General features: G+C 36.9%; 2 protein-coding genes, 1 long non-coding RNA gene and 1 pseudogene across 5 annotated transcripts; 3 read left to right on the plus strand and 1 right to left on the minus strand.

Moving 5' to 3' along the window:
- Nucleotides 1-1,988: 1,988 nt before the first annotated feature.
- On the plus strand, nt 1,989-5,700 carry LOC117621578 (7-deoxyloganetin glucosyltransferase-like). 2 transcript variants are annotated; one of them, XM_034352140.1, is made up of 3 exons: nt 1,989-2,596; nt 2,700-3,578; nt 5,573-5,700. In XM_034352140.1, exons 1-3 carry the CDS (start codon nt 2,071-2,073, stop codon nt 5,620-5,622), a joined length of 1,455 nt encoding a protein of 484 aa, XP_034208031.1. In that variant the 5' UTR covers nt 1,989-2,070; the 3' UTR covers nt 5,623-5,700. The 2 variants fall into 2 exon arrangements, with proteins under 2 accessions (XP_034208031.1, XP_034208030.1); XM_034352139.1 differs by lacking the exon at nt 5,573-5,700 and having other exon boundaries at nt 2,700-3,740.
- Nucleotides 5,701-5,773: 73 nt separating this feature from the next.
- On the plus strand, nt 5,774-7,346 carry LOC117622661 (annotated as a pseudogene).
- A 10,000-nt stretch (nt 7,347-17,346) lies between these two features.
- On the plus strand, nt 17,347-18,917 carry LOC117622136 (7-deoxyloganetin glucosyltransferase-like). The gene is made up of 2 exons (XM_034352698.1): nt 17,347-17,875; nt 17,986-18,917. Exons 1-2 carry the CDS (start codon nt 17,347-17,349, stop codon nt 18,915-18,917), a joined length of 1,461 nt encoding a protein of 486 aa, XP_034208589.1.
- Nucleotides 18,918-19,215: 298 nt separating this feature from the next.
- On the minus strand, nt 19,216-21,426 carry LOC117622137. 2 transcript variants are annotated; one of them, XR_004584954.1, is made up of 4 exons: nt 21,143-21,426; nt 20,558-20,725; nt 19,998-20,053; nt 19,216-19,527 (listed from the first exon to the last, which is right to left on the minus strand). It is a non-coding gene; the product is annotated as an uncharacterized LOC117622137 (long non-coding RNA). The 2 variants fall into 2 exon arrangements; XR_004584953.1 differs by lacking the exon at nt 19,998-20,053 and having other exon boundaries at nt 19,250-19,527; nt 20,608-20,725.
- Nucleotides 21,427-22,010: the final 584 nt, after the last annotated feature.

Genomic DNA, 22,010 nt, shown 5'->3' on the forward strand with positions numbered 1-22,010 from the left:
ACTTGGAAGAAGAAGTATATATGGACTTACCCCCAGGATGTAATTCAGCTCATGACAAGAACAATCAAGTTTGCAAACTCAGAAAGTCATTATATGGGTTAAAGCAATCTCTCAGGGCATGGTTTAGCAGATTTACTAAATCTATGAAGAATTTTGGATATACACAGAGTAATTCGGATCACACCCTGTTCTTGAAGCCTGATGAAGGAAAACTTACTACATTGATTGTTTATGTAGATGACATAATCATAACTGGAAATGACGCAGAAAAGCAACTGAAGTTGCAAAAGTATTTGTCTCGGGAATTTGAGATGAAGGATTTAGGTGGTCTGAAGTACTTTCTCGGAATTGAAGTAGCAAGATCAAAAACTGGTATATTTCTGTCTCAAAGGAAGTATGTAATGGATCTACTCACTGAAACAGGAATGCTAGGATGTAAGCCTGCTGACACACCCATTAAGATGAATCACAAGTTGTGTGAAGACATGGACCAAGAACCAACCAATAAGGAACAATACTAACGTCTTGTTGGAAGGTTGATATACCTGGCACACACAAGACCAGATATTGCATATGATGTGAGTGTGGTTAGTCAGTTTATGCATTCGCCCAGTGTTTCTCATAGAAATGCAGTTGATCAGATCTTAAGATACTTAAAGTCGACCCCTGGGAAAGGATTAATGTTTTCAAAAAATGGAGATCTTGCAGTTGTTGGATACACAGATGCTGATTGGGCTGGTACCATCACAGATAAACGCTCTACTTCAGGTTACTTTACATTCGTGGAAGGTAACCTAGTCACTTGGAGGAGTAAAAAGCAAAATGTGGTTTCTCGGTCTAGTGCAGAAACAGAGTATCGAGGAATGGCTCACATAGTTTGTGAATTATTGTGGATTAAAAGGCTCTTGACGGAATTGGGCTTCAAGCCAATGGAGTTGCATTGTGACAACAAGTCAGCTATTGATATTGCCCAAAATCCAGTTCAACATGATCGAACCAAACATATTGAGGTGGATAGACATTTTATCAAAGAAAAAATTGAGAAAAAGATCATCTGCCTACCATTCGTAAAATCAGAAGATCAACTGGCAAATATCTTAACCAAAGCTGTTTGTGGAAGAGTATTTCATGACTCACTTACCAAGTTGGGCATTGGTGACATATATGCACCAACTTGAGGAGGAGTGTTGATGTGAGTCTCCTAATTAATTAAGGAGATTTACTTCCTTGATTAATTAAGGGATTTACTTTCCTATTTTTATATAAGTGAGAAATCATTGTACAATTAGGAGATACTTTCCTAATTCTTTACTGTATCTAATTCCTTGTAAAACCCTCATGTAAACTCCTATGTATACCGCCTCAGGGAGAAGAATGAAACTCAACTCAAAGTATTCAAACCATATTCATATTTTAGCAAAGCCAATATCAAAGAATTTCTTTTAAAACTCTTGTCATGGATCCTTTGTTCCAAAATTTCAGGTTCATCTCAATATCCTATTCCTAAACATTATGAAAAAATATTAAATCAATTTATAATAATATAATATAACTCTTATTATAATAATAAAAATTAGGACTCCCTTGAATAATGTGCCCAGAACAATCGCACTGACTGCCCCTGGTCAGGGCCAAAACTGCAGATTATCGAAGCACGTTTTCTTTTTCCATCGACAACAAAACCAAACACTAGAAAGTCTATAATTGACTGGCCGCCAAACAGTTTTAGGTTTGAAGATTTACAATTATTAACATAGGTCAGAGAATTCACCAAACTTAATTACTTTGACCACAGGGATGCTCCATTCATAGTATAGAGTCCATTATTAATGTGTGTGCCATGGACTTTTTCCTAGGACTCATCAACCAAAGGTCAACTAACATTAAGATACTCTTAACTAGTAGAAAACAGAGAATTAGAGACACGTTTTTGGGTTAGTTGGCCTTGCTTTAACTAAAGATCAAACCGCACTATCATGTCCAGCCTTGATATTGTTGTCATATGACAGAGCCACACAAAAGCAAGAGTTATAAATTATAACGCATGCATACACTTCATCTAATTCTAAGATGAGTTCCATGGCAGTAGGAGATAGGCCTCATGTTGTATGTCTTCCAGTTCCACTTCAAAGCCATATCAAGGCAATGCTTAAGTTAGCAAAACTCTTCCACCATAGAGGTTTTCATGTGACCTTTGTCAACACAGAGTTCAACCACAAGCGCTTTCTTCAATCTCTTGGACCCAACTCCCTTGATGGCTTGCCTGATTTTCGATTCGAAACCTTCCCAGACGGTCTTCCAGTCAGTTCAGATGAGGATACTTCCCAGGACATCTTTTTGCTTTTTAATTCAATGCGCGATAACTTCTTGCCTCTGTTTCTTAACCTCCTAAAAGAACTCAATGACAGAGCAGCTTCCGGCAATACCAACCCTCCAGTGTCTTGTATTGTTTCTGATGGTTTGATGCCGTTCCCCATCACAGCTGCCGAAGAACTTGGAATTCCTATTGCAATGTTCTTTACTATTTCTGCAGGCGGCTTCATGGGCTCTAAACAATATCCTGCTTTGGTGGAGAAAGGACTTACACCACTCAAAGGTGAAAGAAACTAATATTGAAGCACTTGTTTACATTTATGATTCTATATATTGCTTGTTTCTAAAGAATAGATTTGGGTGCCTGATCAAAGCTTAATTTTTAGATCAGAGCTATTTCACAAATGGCTTTTTGGACAAGGTGATTGATTGGATTCCAGGAATGAAAGGTATCCATTTACGGAAACTTCCGACAGTGTTTCACATTACAAATCCAGACAACATCTTTTTTAAGCTCACAGTGGAAACAATGGATAGAGTAGATAAAGCTTCAGCTGTTGTTCTTCTTACATTTGATGCATTGGAACAAGAGATTCTGGACGCTCTCTCATCTATGCTTATCCCACCTATTTATACAATTGGTCCTATTGAATTACTACTTGTCAATCAGATACCAGAAGACCCTTTGAAGTCTGTTGGCTATATTCTATGGAAAGAAGAAACTGAGTGCCTCCAATGGCTAAATTCTAAAGAGCCAAACTCGGTTGTTTATGTGAATTTTGGCAGTCTAGCGGTCATGACACCTGAACTTGTTGTTGAGTTTGGCTGGGGACTTGCAAATACAAATTATCCCTTCTTGTGGGTAATTAGGCCTGATTTCGTTGTTGGTGAATCGGCGATTTTTCCACCTGAGTTTGTGGCTGAAACCAAGGGAAGAGGTGTAATAGTAAATTGGTGCCCACAAGAGCAAGTCCTTAACCACCCATCAGTTGGAGGGTTTTTGACACACAGCGGCTGGAATTCAACCATTGAGAGTTTGTCTGCCGGAGTGCCTATGATCTGTTGGCCACTCTTCGCGGACCAGCCGACAAACAGCTGGTGTACTTGCAATCAATGGGGCAGTGGCATGGAGATGGATAAGAATGTCAAGAGAGAGGAAGTGGAGAAGATTGTTAGAGAGTTAATGGAGGGAGAGAAGGGTAAGAAAATGAAAAGTAAGGCCATTGAGTGGAAGAAGCTAGCAGAAGAAGCAACTGGTCCACAAGGTTCTTCATCCACAAACTTGAACAATTTAGTGAATCAAATGCTATTAAGAAAAATCTAGATCTTATATCCATAAGAATGTGTTAATTAATTAAGTGTATGTTATTGCTGGTCTTAATTTAGAACTATAAAGATGTCTTGCAAGATCTGCATTTGCAGTCCCTCCCTCTTTACCATCTATCTATAATTTCGTTTTGCTCATGAACCAATGCTTAGCTTGGTTCTTCTTTCTTTCTCAATTTAATATTGATAAACCAGAGAAAACTAAGATTCTGACCAAAAAAAAATTAGCAGCTATTGAAAAAAAATGGATGGTGACAAACTAGCAAATAATATGTGAACTTAGCTCTATTTTCTTATTTAATATTGATATACCAGAGAAAACTAAAATATTATCACAAAAATATTTTAGGAATTAGGTTTCTGATTTTTATATTTTAATTTCAATTTTGTTTGGATCTAAAAAATAGTTTGGAGTTCGATACCAAAAAAGTTTTAGATCCTAAAATTAGTATTTTAAAATGTGATAAGATAAGGTGCAATGCGGGAGTTTCTGTATAATACAATTATATTGATATGGACTAATTAAAATTCGTTAGATTAATCGAGTGGTTAATATTATCTTAAATACGCATAAATGCACCAATACTATTCAATTGAGATTTTAAAAGACTATTTAGGTATAAAAAAAAGTCTTGCAGATTTAAGAAAAATGTAATGACTTATAGAATTTTATTTATAGATTTTTATAATCAAGATTTGAGATATGGTTTGGTATTTATGCTTCCTACTTAAAAAATCTCACAAAATTCCACATTTAAAAAAATACCTTCGAAATTAGCAAATTTTTTAATACCATAAGTCTTAATTGAATACCACTAGATTTGGCCACTCTTTTCTAAAAATCATAATAGTCTTAATAGAAACCACAATACTTGTTTAGATAATTTAAAAGTCTTAATTGAATACCACAAGATTCATTTATCCCAAAATAGTTTTTTAAAATCCCAATTGAATACACTAAATGCATAAGCTCGGGATCCAATGGCTAGTAAGGGAAAAAAGATTCGTGCTCAAGTGGTTGAGTTTTGGATTGGCTTTGCAAGATTAGTTGTTTTCTTGAATATGATATGAGATAGGACCTAAACTTGTATGCCCTCGTTTCATTTTTCAATATATTCATGTGGCTTTCTTTGTAGCTTTTGATTGATTACGTTTCTTTGTAGCCATATGCTGTTTTTTTATATATTATTTGTTAGTTTGTGGTTCTTGACTTTGTCTTAACACCAAACATAAAAAAATAAATTAAAAAATAAAAAATTTGTCCCAATGAGCTGAAGATTCTGACAGAAACTAAGATTCTGACAAAAATATTTTAGTCGTTATTGGAAAAAAATGGATGGTGACAATAAAATTACTATAAAATGGTGGTGTGGTGGTCCTCTATCTTTGCAAGACTAGTATAAGGGAAAAGAGTCGTGCTCAAGTGGTTTGTTGCCTTTTTTTTTTTTTTTCTCGGTTGCATGAGTTTCGGATTTGCAAGATTTGTTGTTTTCTTGAATTGAATATGACATGAGATTGGACCTAAATTGGTGTTTGATAAGGACTGAAATGTTGTTTGCATGTATGGCCCTCGTTTCATTTTTCAATTTATGTAGCTTTCTGTCTTGCTTTTGAGTGCCTTATTAGTGATTGATTCGTATACGTCTGTATAGTAACATACAAGTTACAAAATTCTAACAAATAATGGTGATCACAGATATGGGCTTAGTCAAGTTAGTTAGGACAGATTGCCCTATATTCTGCATCCGAGTTCGAATTCTCTTCTCTTTAGTTTAGACTAAATTAAACTAAAATATCATTTCTATAAAATAAAAATAATGGTGATAATATATATTCAATGATATCTTTTGGTGCTTTTAGGTTGTCTGCCATTTGCTGTTTTTTTATATATTATTTTTCAGCCTAGTGGTTCTTGATTTTGTCTTTCTTGCAGCAGTAGAAAAAGGAACAAATCCAGCCGTCCATTACTGTCGTATACCCTGACTGACTCTTTCTAGGCTGCCGGGTTTCCTTGTCATAAGTCAGACATGGCACGAAAATGTTGTTAGAACTATAAAGTTTTACTGCATTTGTGTTGTGAGTGCAAATATTGTTCATATGTGCATACATACACTGACTGTACACACAATCTAAGATGAGCTCCATAGAAGTACAAGGCAATAAGCCTCATGCTGTATACATTCCCTTTCCAATTCAAAGCCATATAAAGGCAATGCTGAAATTAGCAAAGCTCCTACACCATAGAGGTTTTCATATAACCTTTGTTAACACACAATTCAACCACCGCCGCTTTCTTAAATCTCTTGGACCTAACTCCCTCGATGGCTTGCCTGATTTTCAATTCGAAACCATTCCAGATGGTCTTCCAGCTTCAGATGAGGATGCCGGCCAAAACGCCTATTTGCTTTGCGATTCCATCAGAAAAAATTTCTTGGCAGTATTTCGTAACCTCCTTTTAAAACTCAATGACATGGCAACTTCTAAAAATATTAGTAATCCTCCAGTGACTTGCATTGTTTCAGATGGTTTCATGACTTTCAGCATCACAGCTGCTGAAGAACTTGGAATCCCTGTCGCACTGTTCTTTACTATTGCTGCAATTGGATTCATGGGCTTTAAGCAATATCCCACTTTGGTAGAGAAAGGACTTGCGCCACTCAAAGGTGAAAGAAGTATTCATAATATTGAAGCAGTTGAGCAACTTTTTGCTTAATTTCTTCTTGTTTTTTTTTTTTAAATGGTGATAAAATTTTTCTTGACTTGGGTGTTGCAGAGGAGAGCTATTTAACAAATGGCTTTTTGGACCAGGTCATAGATTGGGTTCCCGGAACGAAAGCTATTCGTTTAAAGGATCTCCCAAATTACTTTCAAACTACAAACCCCAATGACATCTTGTTTAAATTAACCTTGGAAGCAATGGACAGAGTTGATAAAGCTTCAGCAGTTGTTCTTCATACTTTTGATGAGTTGGAGGCAGATGTTTTGCATGCTCTCTCATCAATGCCTCCACCTGTTTATACCATTGGCCCTCTCCGGTTACTTCTCAATCAGATACCACAACACCCTTTGAAGTCCATGGGATATAGTCTATGGAAAGAAGAAATTGAATGGTTCCAATGGCTCAATGCTGAGGTGCCAAACTCGGTTGTTTATGTCAACTTTGGCAGATAGTGGTCATAAAATCAGAAGATCTTATTGAGTTTTGTTGAGGACTTGCAAATAGCAAGCTTCCCTTCTTCTGGGTAGTTAGACCTGATCTGTTAGTTGGTGAATCGGCCATTTTGCCACCTGAGTTTGTAGCTGAAACTAAGGGAAGAGGTTTGGTAGCAAGCTGGTGCCCACAAGAGCAAGTCCTTAGCCACCCATCAATTGGAGGATTCTTAACACACAGTGGTTGGAACTCAACCATTGAGAGTCTTTCTGCAGGAGTTCCCATGCTCTGTTGGCCATTCTTTGCCGAACAACGAATAAATTGTGTCTATACTTGCAATGAATGGGGCATTGGCTTAGAGATCAATAATGATGCCAAGAGAGACCAAGTAGAGAAGCTCATTAAAGAGTTAGTGGAGGGAGAGAAGGGTAAGAAAATGAGAACTAAGGCTATGGAATGGAAGAAACTAGCAGAGAAGGCCATCAGTCCTGATGGTTCTTCATACGCAAACTTAGACAATTTAGTGAATCAAGTTCTATTAAGAAAAGGCTAGGTGCTGTCCGTATGAACTTCTTATTGGGTTTGTTGTTGGTCTAAATGTAGAGCCTAGAGCCTAGATGCTATTATCTCTAATTTCTTGCTTTGCTGTTAGCTAGTTCTACATGGATCCCAATCTTCAAATTATTTTTAATCCGTTTTAGATTCTTAGCGCAAGTTGTGGTTGTATTCTTGCACTCCTATGAAGGAGAGTATATTCCAACATTATGGAAATGTTATTTGCACATCCCATATTTAGTAGCCATTTTCAACAATATTATTAATTTTGTTTTATAATATGAAACTTATTAAACAAAAATTATGGTGCCATGGTGCCTGTTGGAACCGGTATCAGCCACTCTATTTAAACACAAGTTCTAGGTCTGTACAATTACATCAAATTCGCAGAGAATGTTCATATCATCATTCATCTATAGCCTCAGAGATAAACACACAAATTTCCCAAGAAATCAAAGCCCTAATGCTAGGACTTTGATTTAGGTAGTTGTATCCTGGTGGAGCAAACTCCTGGCAAGATACAAACACTGAGCAGGGTGAAATTCTGGTTGAAGTACATTACAATTCTGCAAGGCTCTATCACTATTTAATATACCATGAGACTAGAAGAGACCAGAAGAAGCTAGTAAGCTACATCCCTTGTGAGTGTGTGTGGTGGACCACCATCTGCCAAATGAAAAGTGATAAACAAATTCACAATTCATAAGAACATTATGGCCATAATTCATATGAGTGACTATGCATCCCTGACATGTGTGTTTCTGTCAGTGTTGTGTGCGGGTGCATACATGGACGGGGTTGGGCAGGCAACAGCCTCCGGGATTTTCAATGAACTAAGCTATTGTCTCTCTCTTTCTTAAGAAATGCAAATTTATTAATGCAATTGGCTGATCCCAATCATAATGAAATTTAGGGAGAAGAGAGGAGGAGGCAGCACCATACATATTGATACCAGGCTTCATAGCTAAGCTATGGAAAGACTTTGGCAAGAAAATAAAATGCCATATCTAAACCTTGAAAATTTACTTTCTTACACAGAACTTGAAAGACTCACAGTCGATCAAGAGCTTGAGAGAAGTGAGAAAGCCAAAGCCTTTTTCTCGTCACTTCGCTGTCGATCCCAGCTCCCTCTCTCTCTCTCTCTCTCTCTCTCTCTGTGTCGATCAGATCCAACAGTCGAATGGGCCTTTGGCTATGGGGATGAGTTTTGGACCGTTGCATGTAAAGCATATCCGAAATCTAGTCAATATTTACCCTTAATGCTCTTTGTGTTCTGCCAGGGTAGAATCGACATTATACATTCTTTATGTTCGTAAGCTGACCCCAAATGAGCAAGCCCAGGTCCCAAAATCCAAGCCCCTTCACCTTCATTGAAACTAGCCCCTTGGCACACGCTAATGCATGTGCCAATTGGTTTTTTTGTTTTTTGTTTGTTTTTTGTTTTAGAATTAAGAAAAGATAACATGGGTAATTATGTTCTATAAAAGTAGGACATATTATCTGATTTTGTTTTTAATTTTAATTATTTTAATATATATAAAAATATGAATTTACCATATTAGCCTTACGTAATTAATAATTTCAATTCTTAACGTTTGAATTAACCAATGACATTTTTTGGTATTTTGAATATTTCACCATTCTCCGCATTTCGTTATATATATATATATATAGATGCTTCTCTTTTTTTTTTCTTTTTTTTTTTGGTATAGTACATGACTAAAGGTTATGACGTCTACCTCAAGTAAGAGCTAACTAAACAATAACATCTTTTCGCCAATGGGATCTAATCCAGTGAAAAAAAAAATTTCAACAACTTTTCAAATGAATTACTTTTTGTATTTTTATTACTTATTGAGATTACTTGAAATTGTTAATTTTTGTAAATGAATTACGCCTTACTCAAGCGAGGTCCAAAACCAATTTATAACATAGAGACGTGGTCTCAAGACATTTCACAAAGAGTAACATTACACGTACAACATTTACAAATAATATTATTTCAACTGAAATCCACTTACATCACTTGAATCCCACCTTTATAGACACATATCGTGGTATTAATCGTTTTATAGTCTGAACAAATTAAAGTTGCATAAATTTCAAGGACGGAACTTGCAAGCGACTTTTAAGTCTTCAGTGGGTTTGTCATGGGCAAGTCCTCCACTGTCCACCCATGCAGAGTAGCCCCCCTCCATGTTCGTCACATGCTGGAAACCTTGCAATTAATTTTCCAATTTTGATAAATTTTCCCCATCAAATTATAATTTTATGAAAAAATAATAAAAACCAGGAAAATGAAATTCATGATATAATTCAGGCTTATTTATTGTAGCACCCTTTGAAACTTCGGTTAAATCTCACTTAAGCCCCTCAAAGTTAAAATGACTCACTTAACCCCCTTGATCGTGGTTTTGTGTTCCACTTCTCCTCCCACCGTTAACGTCATCCAAAAGACCATAAAAAAGTTGACGTGGCAGGGGCATTATGGTAAAAGCACCTACGATGGCCAATTGCTGACCGTAGTCAGCATCCTACGTGGCATAGTGGACCTCACAGGCGTTAAAAATCCTAATCTAAGCGACTGAGTTCGTAGAGTCTGGCAAAAGAACCCCATTCTCAGTCGATATAATTTAAGGATAGGGTTTGGATTGTATAATCGAAGAGAGAGAGAGAGAGAGAGAGAGAGAGAGAGAGAGATTTGAACATTTGAGAAGAAGCGAATATTGCAGTGAAATCAGAAGAATCAAAATCTTGGCATTGCGCGAATATTGGATAGATTGAAAAGGACAATGACGGTGCCGAGAGAGAAATGAGGTTCTCAACCCGAGTACGGTAAGTGGCCCTTTGCTTTTGAAATGGAATCAACGAAAGCGATAGATTTATAAAGTGTGGTCCAGGTTTGAGCTTCTTTATTGTTTGCTTGCTTTGTTGGGTCGGGTCCAAAGGTGTTGAGTTTGATTAGCCTGGAATAAAAAATTGTTGTGGTCCCATATGTGTTGCTATTATGTGTTCTTGTTTACTAGTTGTTTAAAGGTTGTTTTAGTGTTTTAAACATGTTAGTTGCGTTTGAATCTTGCTCCATGTCTGTTTACTGGTAGTTTGGTGGTTGTGTTGTCCTTTTCAAACTATACAATGACTAGGCAGTGGTTAAACTATACATATGACTAGGTACTGATTAGAGTGTGTTTTTTTATGTTCTGTTGTGCATATGACAAAGGAATAGTCACCTTTGAAGTATACCATGGAGGTAGAATGGTTCCTCAAACCTCAATGAGTGGTGGTTTTATGTGGGGGGGAGGGGGGGGTCTATTGATTATTTGGAATGATGTCTTCTGGACTACATAAATTTGTTAGAGATATATGCGTATGCAAAAGAGCTTGGGCACCATGACCAAGTGGTTGTGATAGGGATACAAAATGGTAAAAAAAAAAAAAAAAGTATGTATAGATAGTGATGCTCAACTACTTGATTGGTGTAATTTGGTGCCTCCTAGCTTTCAAAGAGTGATTTTCATTTACTTGGAACACCCCACTGTTATTGATGTGGATGAATCTATAGTGGTTTGGAGGGAGAGGGGTCCTATTGCAAGAAACCTAACTGCTAAATTTGAACAGTCTGGTTATAAGGGTATGTATGAGGAGGATGAGGAGGATGGCATTGTTGTTAATGATAAGGATGAGGGTGATGAAGGTACTATTCCTGAGGCTATACATATGGAGGAAGAGGGTGATGAAGGTACTATTCCTGAGGGTACAAATGTGGCTGAGGATGGGCATGAAGGTACTGTTCCTGATGGTATAAATGTGGATGAGGAGAGTGATGAAGAAACTGTCTGGATGGTATAAATGTGGAGGATGAGACTATATATGAAGAGGGAGAGAATGACAAAAGGGCTGAAAATGAGAGTGAAGACAATGAAGACCCTGAATTTTATGACACTGCTTATGAGCAAAGTGAAGATGAACAATGCTTGCTGGAGAAGGATGATAAAGCATTTGACAACTATGTTGACCACAATGCCCCAGACATTGATCCAGCTGCAGATGAAGGAGAGAAATCAGATGATATGGCTATAAGTGATGTTAATAGCTTGGATAGTAGCTCATGTGATGAGGTAGATTTGCCTATGAGAAAAAGGAAGAGGAAACTGCCCAAGTTTGAAGATTTTAGGCCTAAAACATATTTGAATAACCCAATCTTTAAGCTTGGTATAAGATTTCCCAGTGTCTATGTATTTAGGAAAGCAGTGAAAAACTATTCAGTACTCAACATAATGAAGATTAAGTTCTCCAAGAATGATAAAGATAATGTTAGAGCAGTTTGTGATGGGATCAAGAATGGAAAATGTCCATGGTTTGTTTATGTCTCAGCTGTAAATGGAAGTAGCATGGTTCAAATTAAGAGTTACGAAGAGGAGCACACTTGTGGGACTGTTGAACACAATGTCCATGCTAACTCATCATGGTTAGCAGAGAGATATGCTACACAGCTGTCTAGAATAATAAATTGGGATGTAAGAGCTTTTAAGGAAATGGTGAATGAAGATCTATGTGTCATAGCTTCAAGATCACAGCTATACAGAGCAAGGCAAAAGGCAACTGCTGTAAGTGAGGGGACTTACACAAAACAGTTTGAGACTCTTTGGGATTATGTTGAGGAGCTAAAAAAGACAAATGTGGGAACTATTGTAAAAATTAAGTCCAATTTGGAGGGTGACAAATCTATATTTGAACACAATGTCCATTCTAATTCATCATGGTTAGCAGAGAGATATGTTACACAGCTGTCTAGAATAATAAATTGGGATGTAGGAGCTTTTAAGGAAATGGTGAATGAAGATCTATGTGTCATAGCTTCAAGATCACAGCTATACAGAGCAAGGCAAAAGGCAACTGCTGTAAGTGAGGGGACTTACCCAAAACAGTTTGAGACTCTTTGGGATTATGTTGAGGAGCTAAAAAAGACAAATGTGGGAACTACTGTAAAGATTAAGTCCAATTTGGAGGGTGACAAATCCATATTTGAAAGGATTTATATATGCTTGGCAGCTACAAAGAAAGGATTTATTGATGCTTTGAGGCCAATTGTTGGTTTGGATGCTTGTCACATCAAAGGGCAACACCATCGCAATTACTATCTGATGTTGGTGTTGATCCTAACAACAGCATGAATCCAATAGCTTATGCAGTGGCAGAATGAAACTTGGACTTGGTTTTTGGAACTCTTAGCTGTTGATCTTGGCATTGAAAATAGCAATGGTTATGTGTTCATTACAGATAGACAAAATGGCTTAATTGATGCAGGGGGTGACATGTTCCCAAACTCTTAGCATAGGCATTGCCTTAAACATCTGCATGCCAATTTTATACTTGCTGGCCATAGAGGATTAGTTCTGAAACAACATATGGAGGCTGCTGCAAGAAGTACAACTATACCTTGGTTTCAAGCAGAGATGAAAAAGCTCCAAGATTTGTCAGGACCAGCTTTTGATTGGTGTCAAGGCTTGATCCAATGCAGTGGTGTAGAGCGCACTTCAGAACACACTCAAGGTGTGACATTCTCTTGAATAACATGTATAAGGCATTCAAAAAGTCTATCCTTGATGCTAGAGACAAGCCTATTATAACAATGCTTGAGATGATCAGGTATTATATCATGTTGTTGATGGCAACTAGAAGAGAAGTTATAGACAAATAGGCTCATGATGTGGGGCCAATAATTTTTGCAACTCTTGAGAAACTTAAGAAGCAGTCAGCCTGGTGCATTCCAAAGCTTGCTTGGGAGAGCAAATATGGGGTTAAGTGTTTTGGAGACACTCTGGTGGTAGTTGATTTAAGAAACATAAGTTGTTCATGTAGGCAATAGAATCTAATTGGGATCTCATGTAAGCATGCTTGTGCTACCATTGGGCAGTTGAATGGCAATCACATCAGCTATGTCCATGATTATTACAAAAAAGAGGCCTTCATGAAAGCTTACAAGCCCATAGTTAATCTAATGGCACGCCAAGACTTGTGGGCTAAAACAAATTTCCTATATTTGCTGCCATCTAAGTTTCATAAGCAGTAAGGGAGGCCAAAGAAAACCAGGATTAGCTCAGCCAATGAACCATCTCCAAGCTCTAATCCTAAAGACAAACAATTGCCAAGGTATACTTTGGAAATCAAGTGTTCCATATGCAAGCAACCATGCCATAATAAGAGGAAATGTCCAAGGGTAAATTAAGCAGGGAGTAGCAGCCAAGTATATTCAAAGCATGTGATTTTAAAAGTTCTGTATGTTTGGCATTCTGATATGGATTTCCCAATGATGTTTGCTAGCCAGGTACCATCACAAAGGCAAAAGAAGACAGCACATCAAGGCAACACATCAACTCGAAGAATTACAAGACAATCAAGGCAGAAACAAGCATAATCTTCTACACAATCAAAAGGCAAAAACAACCAATAAGTTGGGTTTTTTTTATTTAAGTAACATTATGGAACTCTTCATTTGTAGATATTAATCCAAAAGCAGCCATGTTAATCTAACTCTGCCACAATTTTCAGATCATATCAAAGGCTAAAAAAAAAAAGCAAAAAAAAATCACCAAGCATCTTCTCAATCTAACCAAGCTCCTCAACCATCTCACCAACCAGCTCAACCATATCAAGCATCTCAGTTTGAACAACCATCTCAAGCATCTCAGTTTGAACAAGCCTCTCAAGCTTCTCAGTTTGAACAAGCATCGCAAGCTGCTCTGTTTGAACAAGCCTCCCAGTCTCAAGAACCAAATTCGTCTCGGCCTTTACAAGTTTCCCCACAAATGAAATTTAGGTTTAAGAAAGCCTTGACAAAGTTTAAGCCATGGAGATATTGAAAATCTCTCCTCTGTTTTGATGTTTTGCTGTGTCTTGGTGAACACATATGTTTTTGGGTAGAAACTGTCTGTTTGGTATTTTATTGTCTACTTTGTTTTTGGATACAAACTATTTGGCATTGTCATTGATTAAATAGGTGCATATTCAGTGTACAGGTGCATATGAGGTCTTTTGTATTTTGTTTTGGCCTTGCCATTGTTTAAACATGTGCTTAGAAAGTCTTACAATTTATGTACAAGTTATTAATCAATGGCAGTTGAAAAGCTCTTAAAGGTTTCAAGAATTAGTGGTGCTTACAAAAATGTTTAGTCTTAACCATTACAAAAGGGCTTTGAAACCATTACATTTGCAAAATGCTACAACCATTACATAAGACTCTCATCTACCTAAATTGTCATTCAACTAGGTACATTACACAACATTACCTAACTTTCACACATACCACATTGCCTAACTTTCAAACATACCAATTGCCTAACTTACATTACACAACATTGCCAAACCAAACCATAAACACAAAGGCCTAAGAAATAAACAGAGCAATCCATAACTTCTTCCCTCTTGCTCTCGCACGCCCAATATGATCTTCAACTTCTCTCTTTGTCCTCAGCAGCCAAGCCATCATAGCTCTCTCACGGTGAGGCATTTCAATATCAACCCATACAAAAAACCCACAACCGTTTTTCCCCCTCTGCATTCAAACAACAATTCCATCACATTCTCACAATTTTTTGTCCAATTTTAGATAAAATAGCAAATCCAAAACCTACCTCTAACTTTGGAGACACAGAGAATCTCCGAAGTGGGTTGGACTCTGTCCAAGAAGTCTGCAACCAAGCAAGCCTCCCACAATAGCAATGAGATGCAGCAATGGCAAGCTCTTCTCCTCATGGAGGTTCTTTCCTCATCTTCACACCCTTTAATCGAAGAAAGATGGAGACATTTTTCTCTGGGGAACCTTAAATCCTTCAAATGGTGGGAAGTAATTTTTTTGGGTTTAGAAACTCTATTATTGAAGAAGAAGAGAGAGGATTGTAATCTGGGGTCCGCTTCACCCCCTTTAGTCGCTTAGATTAGGATTTTCAACTCCGATGGAGTCCACTATGCCACGTAGGATGCTGACTACGGTCAGCAATTGGTCACCGTGGGTGCTTTTACCATAATACCCCTGCCACGTCAGCTTTTCTTTACGGTCTTTTGGATGGCATTAATGGTTTGGGGGGAGGGGGGAGTGGAACACAAAACCACGGTCAAGGGGGTTAAGTGGGCCATTTTAACTTTGGGGGGGTTAAGTCATATTTGACTGAAGTTTTAGGGAGTGCTATAGTATAATTAATTAATAAACAAAGGCAGGCCAGTACGAGAAAAACTTACTTCATTGAGAAGATCAACACAAGCTTTAAGTGATCTGCCTCCACTGTTGTAACCCTTCAAATAAAAAGTAAAAGAAATTCGGGGCTGATCAGATGAGAGCTCTCATGAAAGGAAGAAGGAAAATCATAAGTTTAGCTTGCAACACCACTCCATGTTATTGGTATTACTGGCAACAAACAACACGTTTTGAAGGAAGAAAGGAAAATAAAAATCCCACACGAAAAATCTGATGGGTTAGGGTGGGATTTGAGATATGGTTTGGTATTTTTACTTCCCACTAAAAAATCTCACGGAATTCCACATTTTTTAAAAAAAAACTTTCAAAATTAACAAGTTTTTGAATACAATAAAACTTTTTGTTACTTGTTTAAAGTCTTGATTGAATACCACTAGATTTGGCCACTTTCTTTATCCTAATAGTCTTAATGGAATACCACAAGACTTGTTTAGATCATTTAAAAGTTTTAATTGAATAACACAAGACTTATTTATCCCAAAATAGTCTTTTAAAATTCCAATTGAATACACTCCCTAAATACAGAAGCTCGAAATCCAATTGCTAGTAAGAGAGAAAAGATTCGTGTTGAAGTGGTTTTTTCTTGATTGGTTGAGTTTTGGATTGGCTTTGCAAGATTAGTTGTTTTCTTGAATATAATATGAGATAGGACCTAAATTTATATGCCCTCGTTTCATTTTTCAATATATTCATGTGGCTTTCTTTGTAGATTTTGATTGATTACGTTTGTATAGTTACAAACAAGTACCTTACATAATTCAAACAAATAATGGTGATCGTCATATACATTTAATGATATCTGTTGGTGCTTTTAGGTTGTCTGCCATTTGCCCTTTTTTTCTTTTATATATATATATATATATATATTTTTTTTTTTTCCGAAAGTTCTATATTATTTGTTAGTTGGTGGTTCTTGACTTTGTCTTAACACCAAACATAAAAAATCAAATAAAAAATTAAAAAATTTGTCCCAATGAGCTGAAAATTCTGACAAAAACTAAGATTCTGACAAAAATATTTTAGCCGCTATTGAAAAAAAAATGGATGGTGACAACAAAATTACTATAAAATGGTGGTGGTGGTCCTCTATCTTTGCATGGCTTAGTATAAGGGAAAAGAGTCGTGCTCAAGTGGTTTGTTGCCTTGTTTTTTCTCGGTTGCTTGAGTTTCGGATTTGCAAGATCTGTTTTTCTTGAATTGAATATGACATGAGATTGGACCTAAACTGGTGTTTGATAAGGACTGAAATGTTGTTTGCATGTATGGCCCTCGTTTCATTTTTAAATTCATGTAGCTTTCTGTCTTGCTTTTGAGTGCCTTATTAGTGATTGATTAGTATACGTTTGTATAGTATACAAAATTCTAACAAATAATGGTGATCGCAAACATGGGCTTGGTCAAGTTGGCTAGAGCAGATGTACTCTCCATTCCGCATCCGAGTTCGAATTCTCTTCCTCGTAGTTTAGACTAGATTAAAGTAAAATATCATGTCCATAAAATAAAAATAATGGTGACAATATATATTCAATGATATATCTCTTGGTTTTTTTATATATTATTTTTCAGCCTGGTGGTTCTTGATTTTGTTTTTCTAGGCTGCCGGGAACCCTTGTCATAAGTCAGACATGGCACGAAAATGTTGTTAGAAAGTTTATATAAAGTTTTTTATATAAAGTTTTACTGCATTTGTGTTGTGAGTGCAAATATTGTTCATATGTGCATACACTGACTGTACACACAATCTAAGATGAGCTCTATAGAAGTACAAGGCAATAAGCCTCATGCTGTATGCATTCCCTTTCCAATTCAAAGCCATATAAAGGCAATGCTGAAATTAGCAAAGCTCCTACACCATAGAGGTTTTCATATAACCTTTGTTAACACACAATTCAACCACCGCCGCTTTCTTAAATCTCTTGGACCTAACTCCCTCGATGGCTTGCCTGATTTTCAATTCGAAACCATTCCAGATGGTCTTCCAGCTTCAGATGAGGATGCCGGCCAAAACGCCTATTTGCTTTGCGATTCCATCAGAAAAAATTTCTTGGCAGTATTTCGTAACCTCCTTTTAAAACTCAATGACATGGCAACTTCTAAAAATATTAGTAATCCTCCAGTGACTTGCATTGTTTCAGATGGTTTCATGACTTTCAGCATCACAGCTGCTGAAGAACTTGGAATCCCTGTCGCACTGTTCTTTACTATTGCTGCAATTGGATTCATGGGCTTTAAGCAATATCCCACTTTGGTAGAGAAAGGACTTGCGCCACTCAAAGGTGAAAGAAGTATTCATAATATTGAAGCAGTTGAGCAACTTTTTGCTTAATTTCTTCTTGTTTTTTTTTTTTAAATGGTGATAAAATTTTTCTTGACTTGGGTGTTGCAGAGGAGAGCTATTTAACAAATGGCTTTTTGGACCAGGTCATAGATTGGGTTCCCGGAACGAAAGCTATTCGTTTAAAGGATCTCCCAAATTACTTTCAAACTACAAACCCCAATGACATCTTGTTTAAATTAACCTTGGAAGCAATGGACAGAGTTGATAAAGCTTCAGCAGTTGTTCTTCATACTTTTGATGAGTTGGAGGCAGATGTTTTGCATGCTCTCTCATCAATGCCTCCACCTGTTTATACCATTGGCCCTCTCCAGTTACTTCTCAATCAGATACCACAACACCCTTTGAAGTCCATGGGATATAGTCTATGGAAAGAAGAAACTGAATGGTTCCAATGGCTCAATGCTAAGCTACCAAACTCGGTTGTTTATGTCAACTTTGGCAGCATAGTGGTCATAAAGTCAGAAGATCTTATTGAGTTTTGTTGGGGACTTGCAAATAGCAAGCTTCCCTTCTTCTGGGTAGTTAGACCTGATCTGTTAGTTGGTGAATCGGCCATTTTGCCACCTGAGTTTGTAGCTGAAACTAAGGGAAGAGGTTTGGTAGCAAGCTGGTGCCCACAAGAGCAAGTCCTTAGCCACCCATCAATTGGAGGATTCTTAACACACAGTGGTTGGAACTCAACCATTGAGAGTCTTTCTGCAGGAGTTCCTATGCTCTGTTGGCCATTCTTTGCCGAACAGCGAATAAATTGTGTCTATACTTGCAATGAATGGGGCATTGGCTTGGAGATCAATAATGATGCCAAGAGAGACCAAGTAGAGAAGCTCATTAAAGAGTTAGTGGAGGGAGAGAAGGGTAAGAAAATGAGAACTAAGGCTATGGAATGGAAGAAACTAGCAGAGAAGGCCATCAGTCCTGATGGTTCTTCATACGCAAACTTAGACAATTTAGTGAATCAAGTTCTATTAAGAAAAGGCTAGGTGCTTTCCATATGAGCCTTCTTATTAGGTTTGTTGTTGGTCTTAATAACCTACAAAATGTAGAGCCTAAACGCTATTGAGCCTTGCTATCATGTCTAATTTCTTGCTTTGCTGTAAGCTAGTTCTACATGGATCCCAATCTTCAAAATTTTTTAGCTTTTTTCTTGTTATTTTTAATCCATTTTAGATTCTTAGCAAAAGTTGTGGTTGTATTCTTGCACTCCTATGAAGGTGAGTATATTCCACCATTATGGAAATGTTATTTGCACATGCCATATTTAGTAGCCATTTTCAACAATATTATTAATTTTGTTTTATAATATGAAACTTACTAAACAAAAAATTATGGTGCCATGGTATTTCTTCATGAATATGCTGATATTTACTATACAATAATTAAATTAAAAAACCAGAAGAAAAATCAAAGGAAATTAATTATTGAATAGTAAATATTGTATAACCATAAAACAGAACTGATACCTCAAGGCTGATCCTGTACTTTGAAATTTTGTTCTAGTCACATCCCAAGGAGGCAGTGGTGAGATATGCACTTGGATTGCATGTAGATTTTTCTTCCCATGGTGTCAAATGTTTAAGCCTTCATAATAACCTGCATGGTGCAGATGGAAATCATAATTTTGAAACAAAACTACTAGAAATAAGAACCAGAGCTTCTTATGAAAAGAGCAACAGAATAATGACAACTAAATCATTTACAGGCCAAAAGCCCAACTGCCTATGATTCACCCATGATCAAAAGATGGTCTGTTTGAGTTTTCCTTTCCCAGACAAAATAAAACAATCTAGTGCGAGGGAATGAAAGTTAAGAAATCGCAATCCTATTTGAATAAATTTTGTCTAATAGGAGTTGCAATCCTATTTTCCCAAATGATGTTGTAAAGGCCAAAACAAAAAGGTGTGACACACAAACTATCACTAGTGTAGTGGTACGGAGTATTTACTCCCTCAGGCAAGGTCCTGGGTTCGAGTCCTAGCATCCGTGTAGTGTGTGTGAGTTTAGTATGCTATTGCCCCTCTCAATAGGAAAGGTCCTCAAAAAAAAAAAAAAACAAAACATACCATGAGAACAGAAGAAGCTAGTAAGTTACATCCCTTGTGAGTGTGTGGACCACCATCTGTCAAATGAAAAGTAATAAATAAATTCACAATTCACAATTCACAATTCATAAGAACATTATGGCTATAATTCATATGAGTGAATATGCATCCCTGACATGTGTCTTTCTGTCAGTGTTGTGTGCGGGTGCATATATGGATGGGGGTTGGGCAGGCAACAGCCTCCGGGATTTTCAATGAATTAAGCTATTGTCTTTTTCTTTCTTAAGAAATGCAGATTTATTAAACAAACTATGTGGATGACACACACCAGTTGACCTAAAGAGGCCAACAGTCTTCAACACTGTCAATTGGCTGATCCCAATCATAATGAAATTTAGAGAGAAGAGAGGAGGAGGCAGCACCATACATGTGGATACCAGGCTTCATAGCTAAGTTATGGAAAGACTTTGGCAAGAAAATAAAATGCCATATCTAATACTTGAAAATTTACTTTCTAACACAGAACTTGTATAAAGTTTAATTCCATCCATATGATTACAAACCCAAAACTTGAGTTTTACCCATTAGCCGTGAATGTTACATCTATCACATCTTTACTCTGTGATCATACTTGACTTTCACAAAGAATAGCTCGGCTCTGAATACGTGCCTTTACGGGGTCAACGGGATGCATCATTCCTTCCCCAAATTCCCCAGCAATAGCTCTCCCAACTGAAACTCCCCCCAAACTACAATGACAGATTAAAATATCAATTATGAACTCCAACAAGTCCATATATACCTTACAATTCCACTAATTCATAACCAGACAAAATTTGTATACACATTGGCAAATGCAATTATACATTTACTAAATACCCTACACCCTTGATTTATTTTCTTTCCCAACCCAACAATATAATTATTTCATAAAGAAATTGAATATTTTCCTATGATGGTTTATTTCATTATTGAAAGATTTGTGCTTTCAACTGCCTCAAATTTCAACTTTGTTGTATTTTGCTAGAAGATTAAATTTTCATTCTTTCATTGCAACTGCTTGATGTTTCCAAATCTTTACTTTTTTTCTAAATTCTATCCCATAAGATCCATCTAACCCAAAAATCGAAAAAGGGGAAAAGTAAACAGAGAATTGAAAGGCTCACAGTAAATTCGCCATCGATCAAGAGCTTGATAGAAGTGAGGGCCGAGAAAGCCAAAGCCTTTTTCTCGTCACTTCGCCGTCGATCCCAACTCCCTCTCTCTCTCTGTCAATCAGATCCAACGGTCGAATGGGCCTTTGGCTATTGGGATGAGTTTTGGACCGTTGGATGTACAGCGTATCTGAAATCTAGTCAATATGAAACGTCAATATTACCCTTAATGCTCTTTGTATTCTGCCAGGATAGAATCGACATAAGGCTCGGGACTAATCAGATGAGAGCTCTTCGTATTCTGCCATGAAAGGAAGAAGGAAAATCATAAGTTTTAGTAATTATACCACGACCAAGTGGTCCTGTTTCTTGAGAATTGAGGAAATTTGGGTGAGAAATTCAGGTTTTTCATTCTACCTGCTTGTAACAAAAATGCAAGATGGCGATTTTGTAGAACAACAATTATCCACGACAAATAATGCGAGCAGTAACGTAATTTAGTTTTGTTGGTTTTGAGAGGTATTGCAAACATGTTTGAGTTCCCACATTAGAATACTAGAGTTCTTTGGAGGTCTTTATAAAACTTACTCTTCGAAATAGAATATTTCGTATTGGCTATGCAAGTGGCCTAATTAAGTGGTCTGTGGGTATGGCCTTCAGGTCAATGGTTAATTAATATATATATATATATATTTAATAAATCAAAGATGGGCCTTGGGCCTTGGGGCTCTTGTGGGCTCTGTGATCTAAATTAAAAAAAAAAGAAGTAGATCAAAAAAGAAAAAAAGTAAATGTTTTATAAATGGGATTAAATTTTCTTTTTTAAAAGTACAGCCGTGCGGCTGTACTATTTATATATTTAAAAAAAGGTAAGCCCCAG

Source organism: Prunus dulcis, chromosome 3, assembly GCF_902201215.1.
Source record: "Prunus dulcis chromosome 3, ALMONDv2, whole genome shotgun sequence".
Lineage (NCBI taxonomy): Eukaryota > Viridiplantae > Streptophyta > Magnoliopsida > Rosales > Rosaceae > Prunus > Prunus dulcis.

Bases quoted from the DNA above. Each gene is read 5' to 3' on its own strand.
- LOC117621578 (XM_034352139.1), top strand. From the start codon at position 2,071: ATGAGTTCCATGGCAGTAGGAGATAGGCCTCATGTTGTATGTCTTCCA. The intron at 2,597-2,699 runs GTGAAAGAAACT...CTTAATTTTTAG, and splicing joins AGGACTTACACCACTCAAAG to ATCAGAGCTATTTCACAAAT.
- LOC117622136 (XM_034352698.1), top strand. From the start codon at position 17,347: ATGAGCTCTATAGAAGTACAAGGCAATAAGCCTCATGCTGTATGCATT. The intron at 17,876-17,985 runs GTGAAAGAAGTA...TGGGTGTTGCAG, and splicing joins AGGACTTGCGCCACTCAAAG to AGGAGAGCTATTTAACAAAT.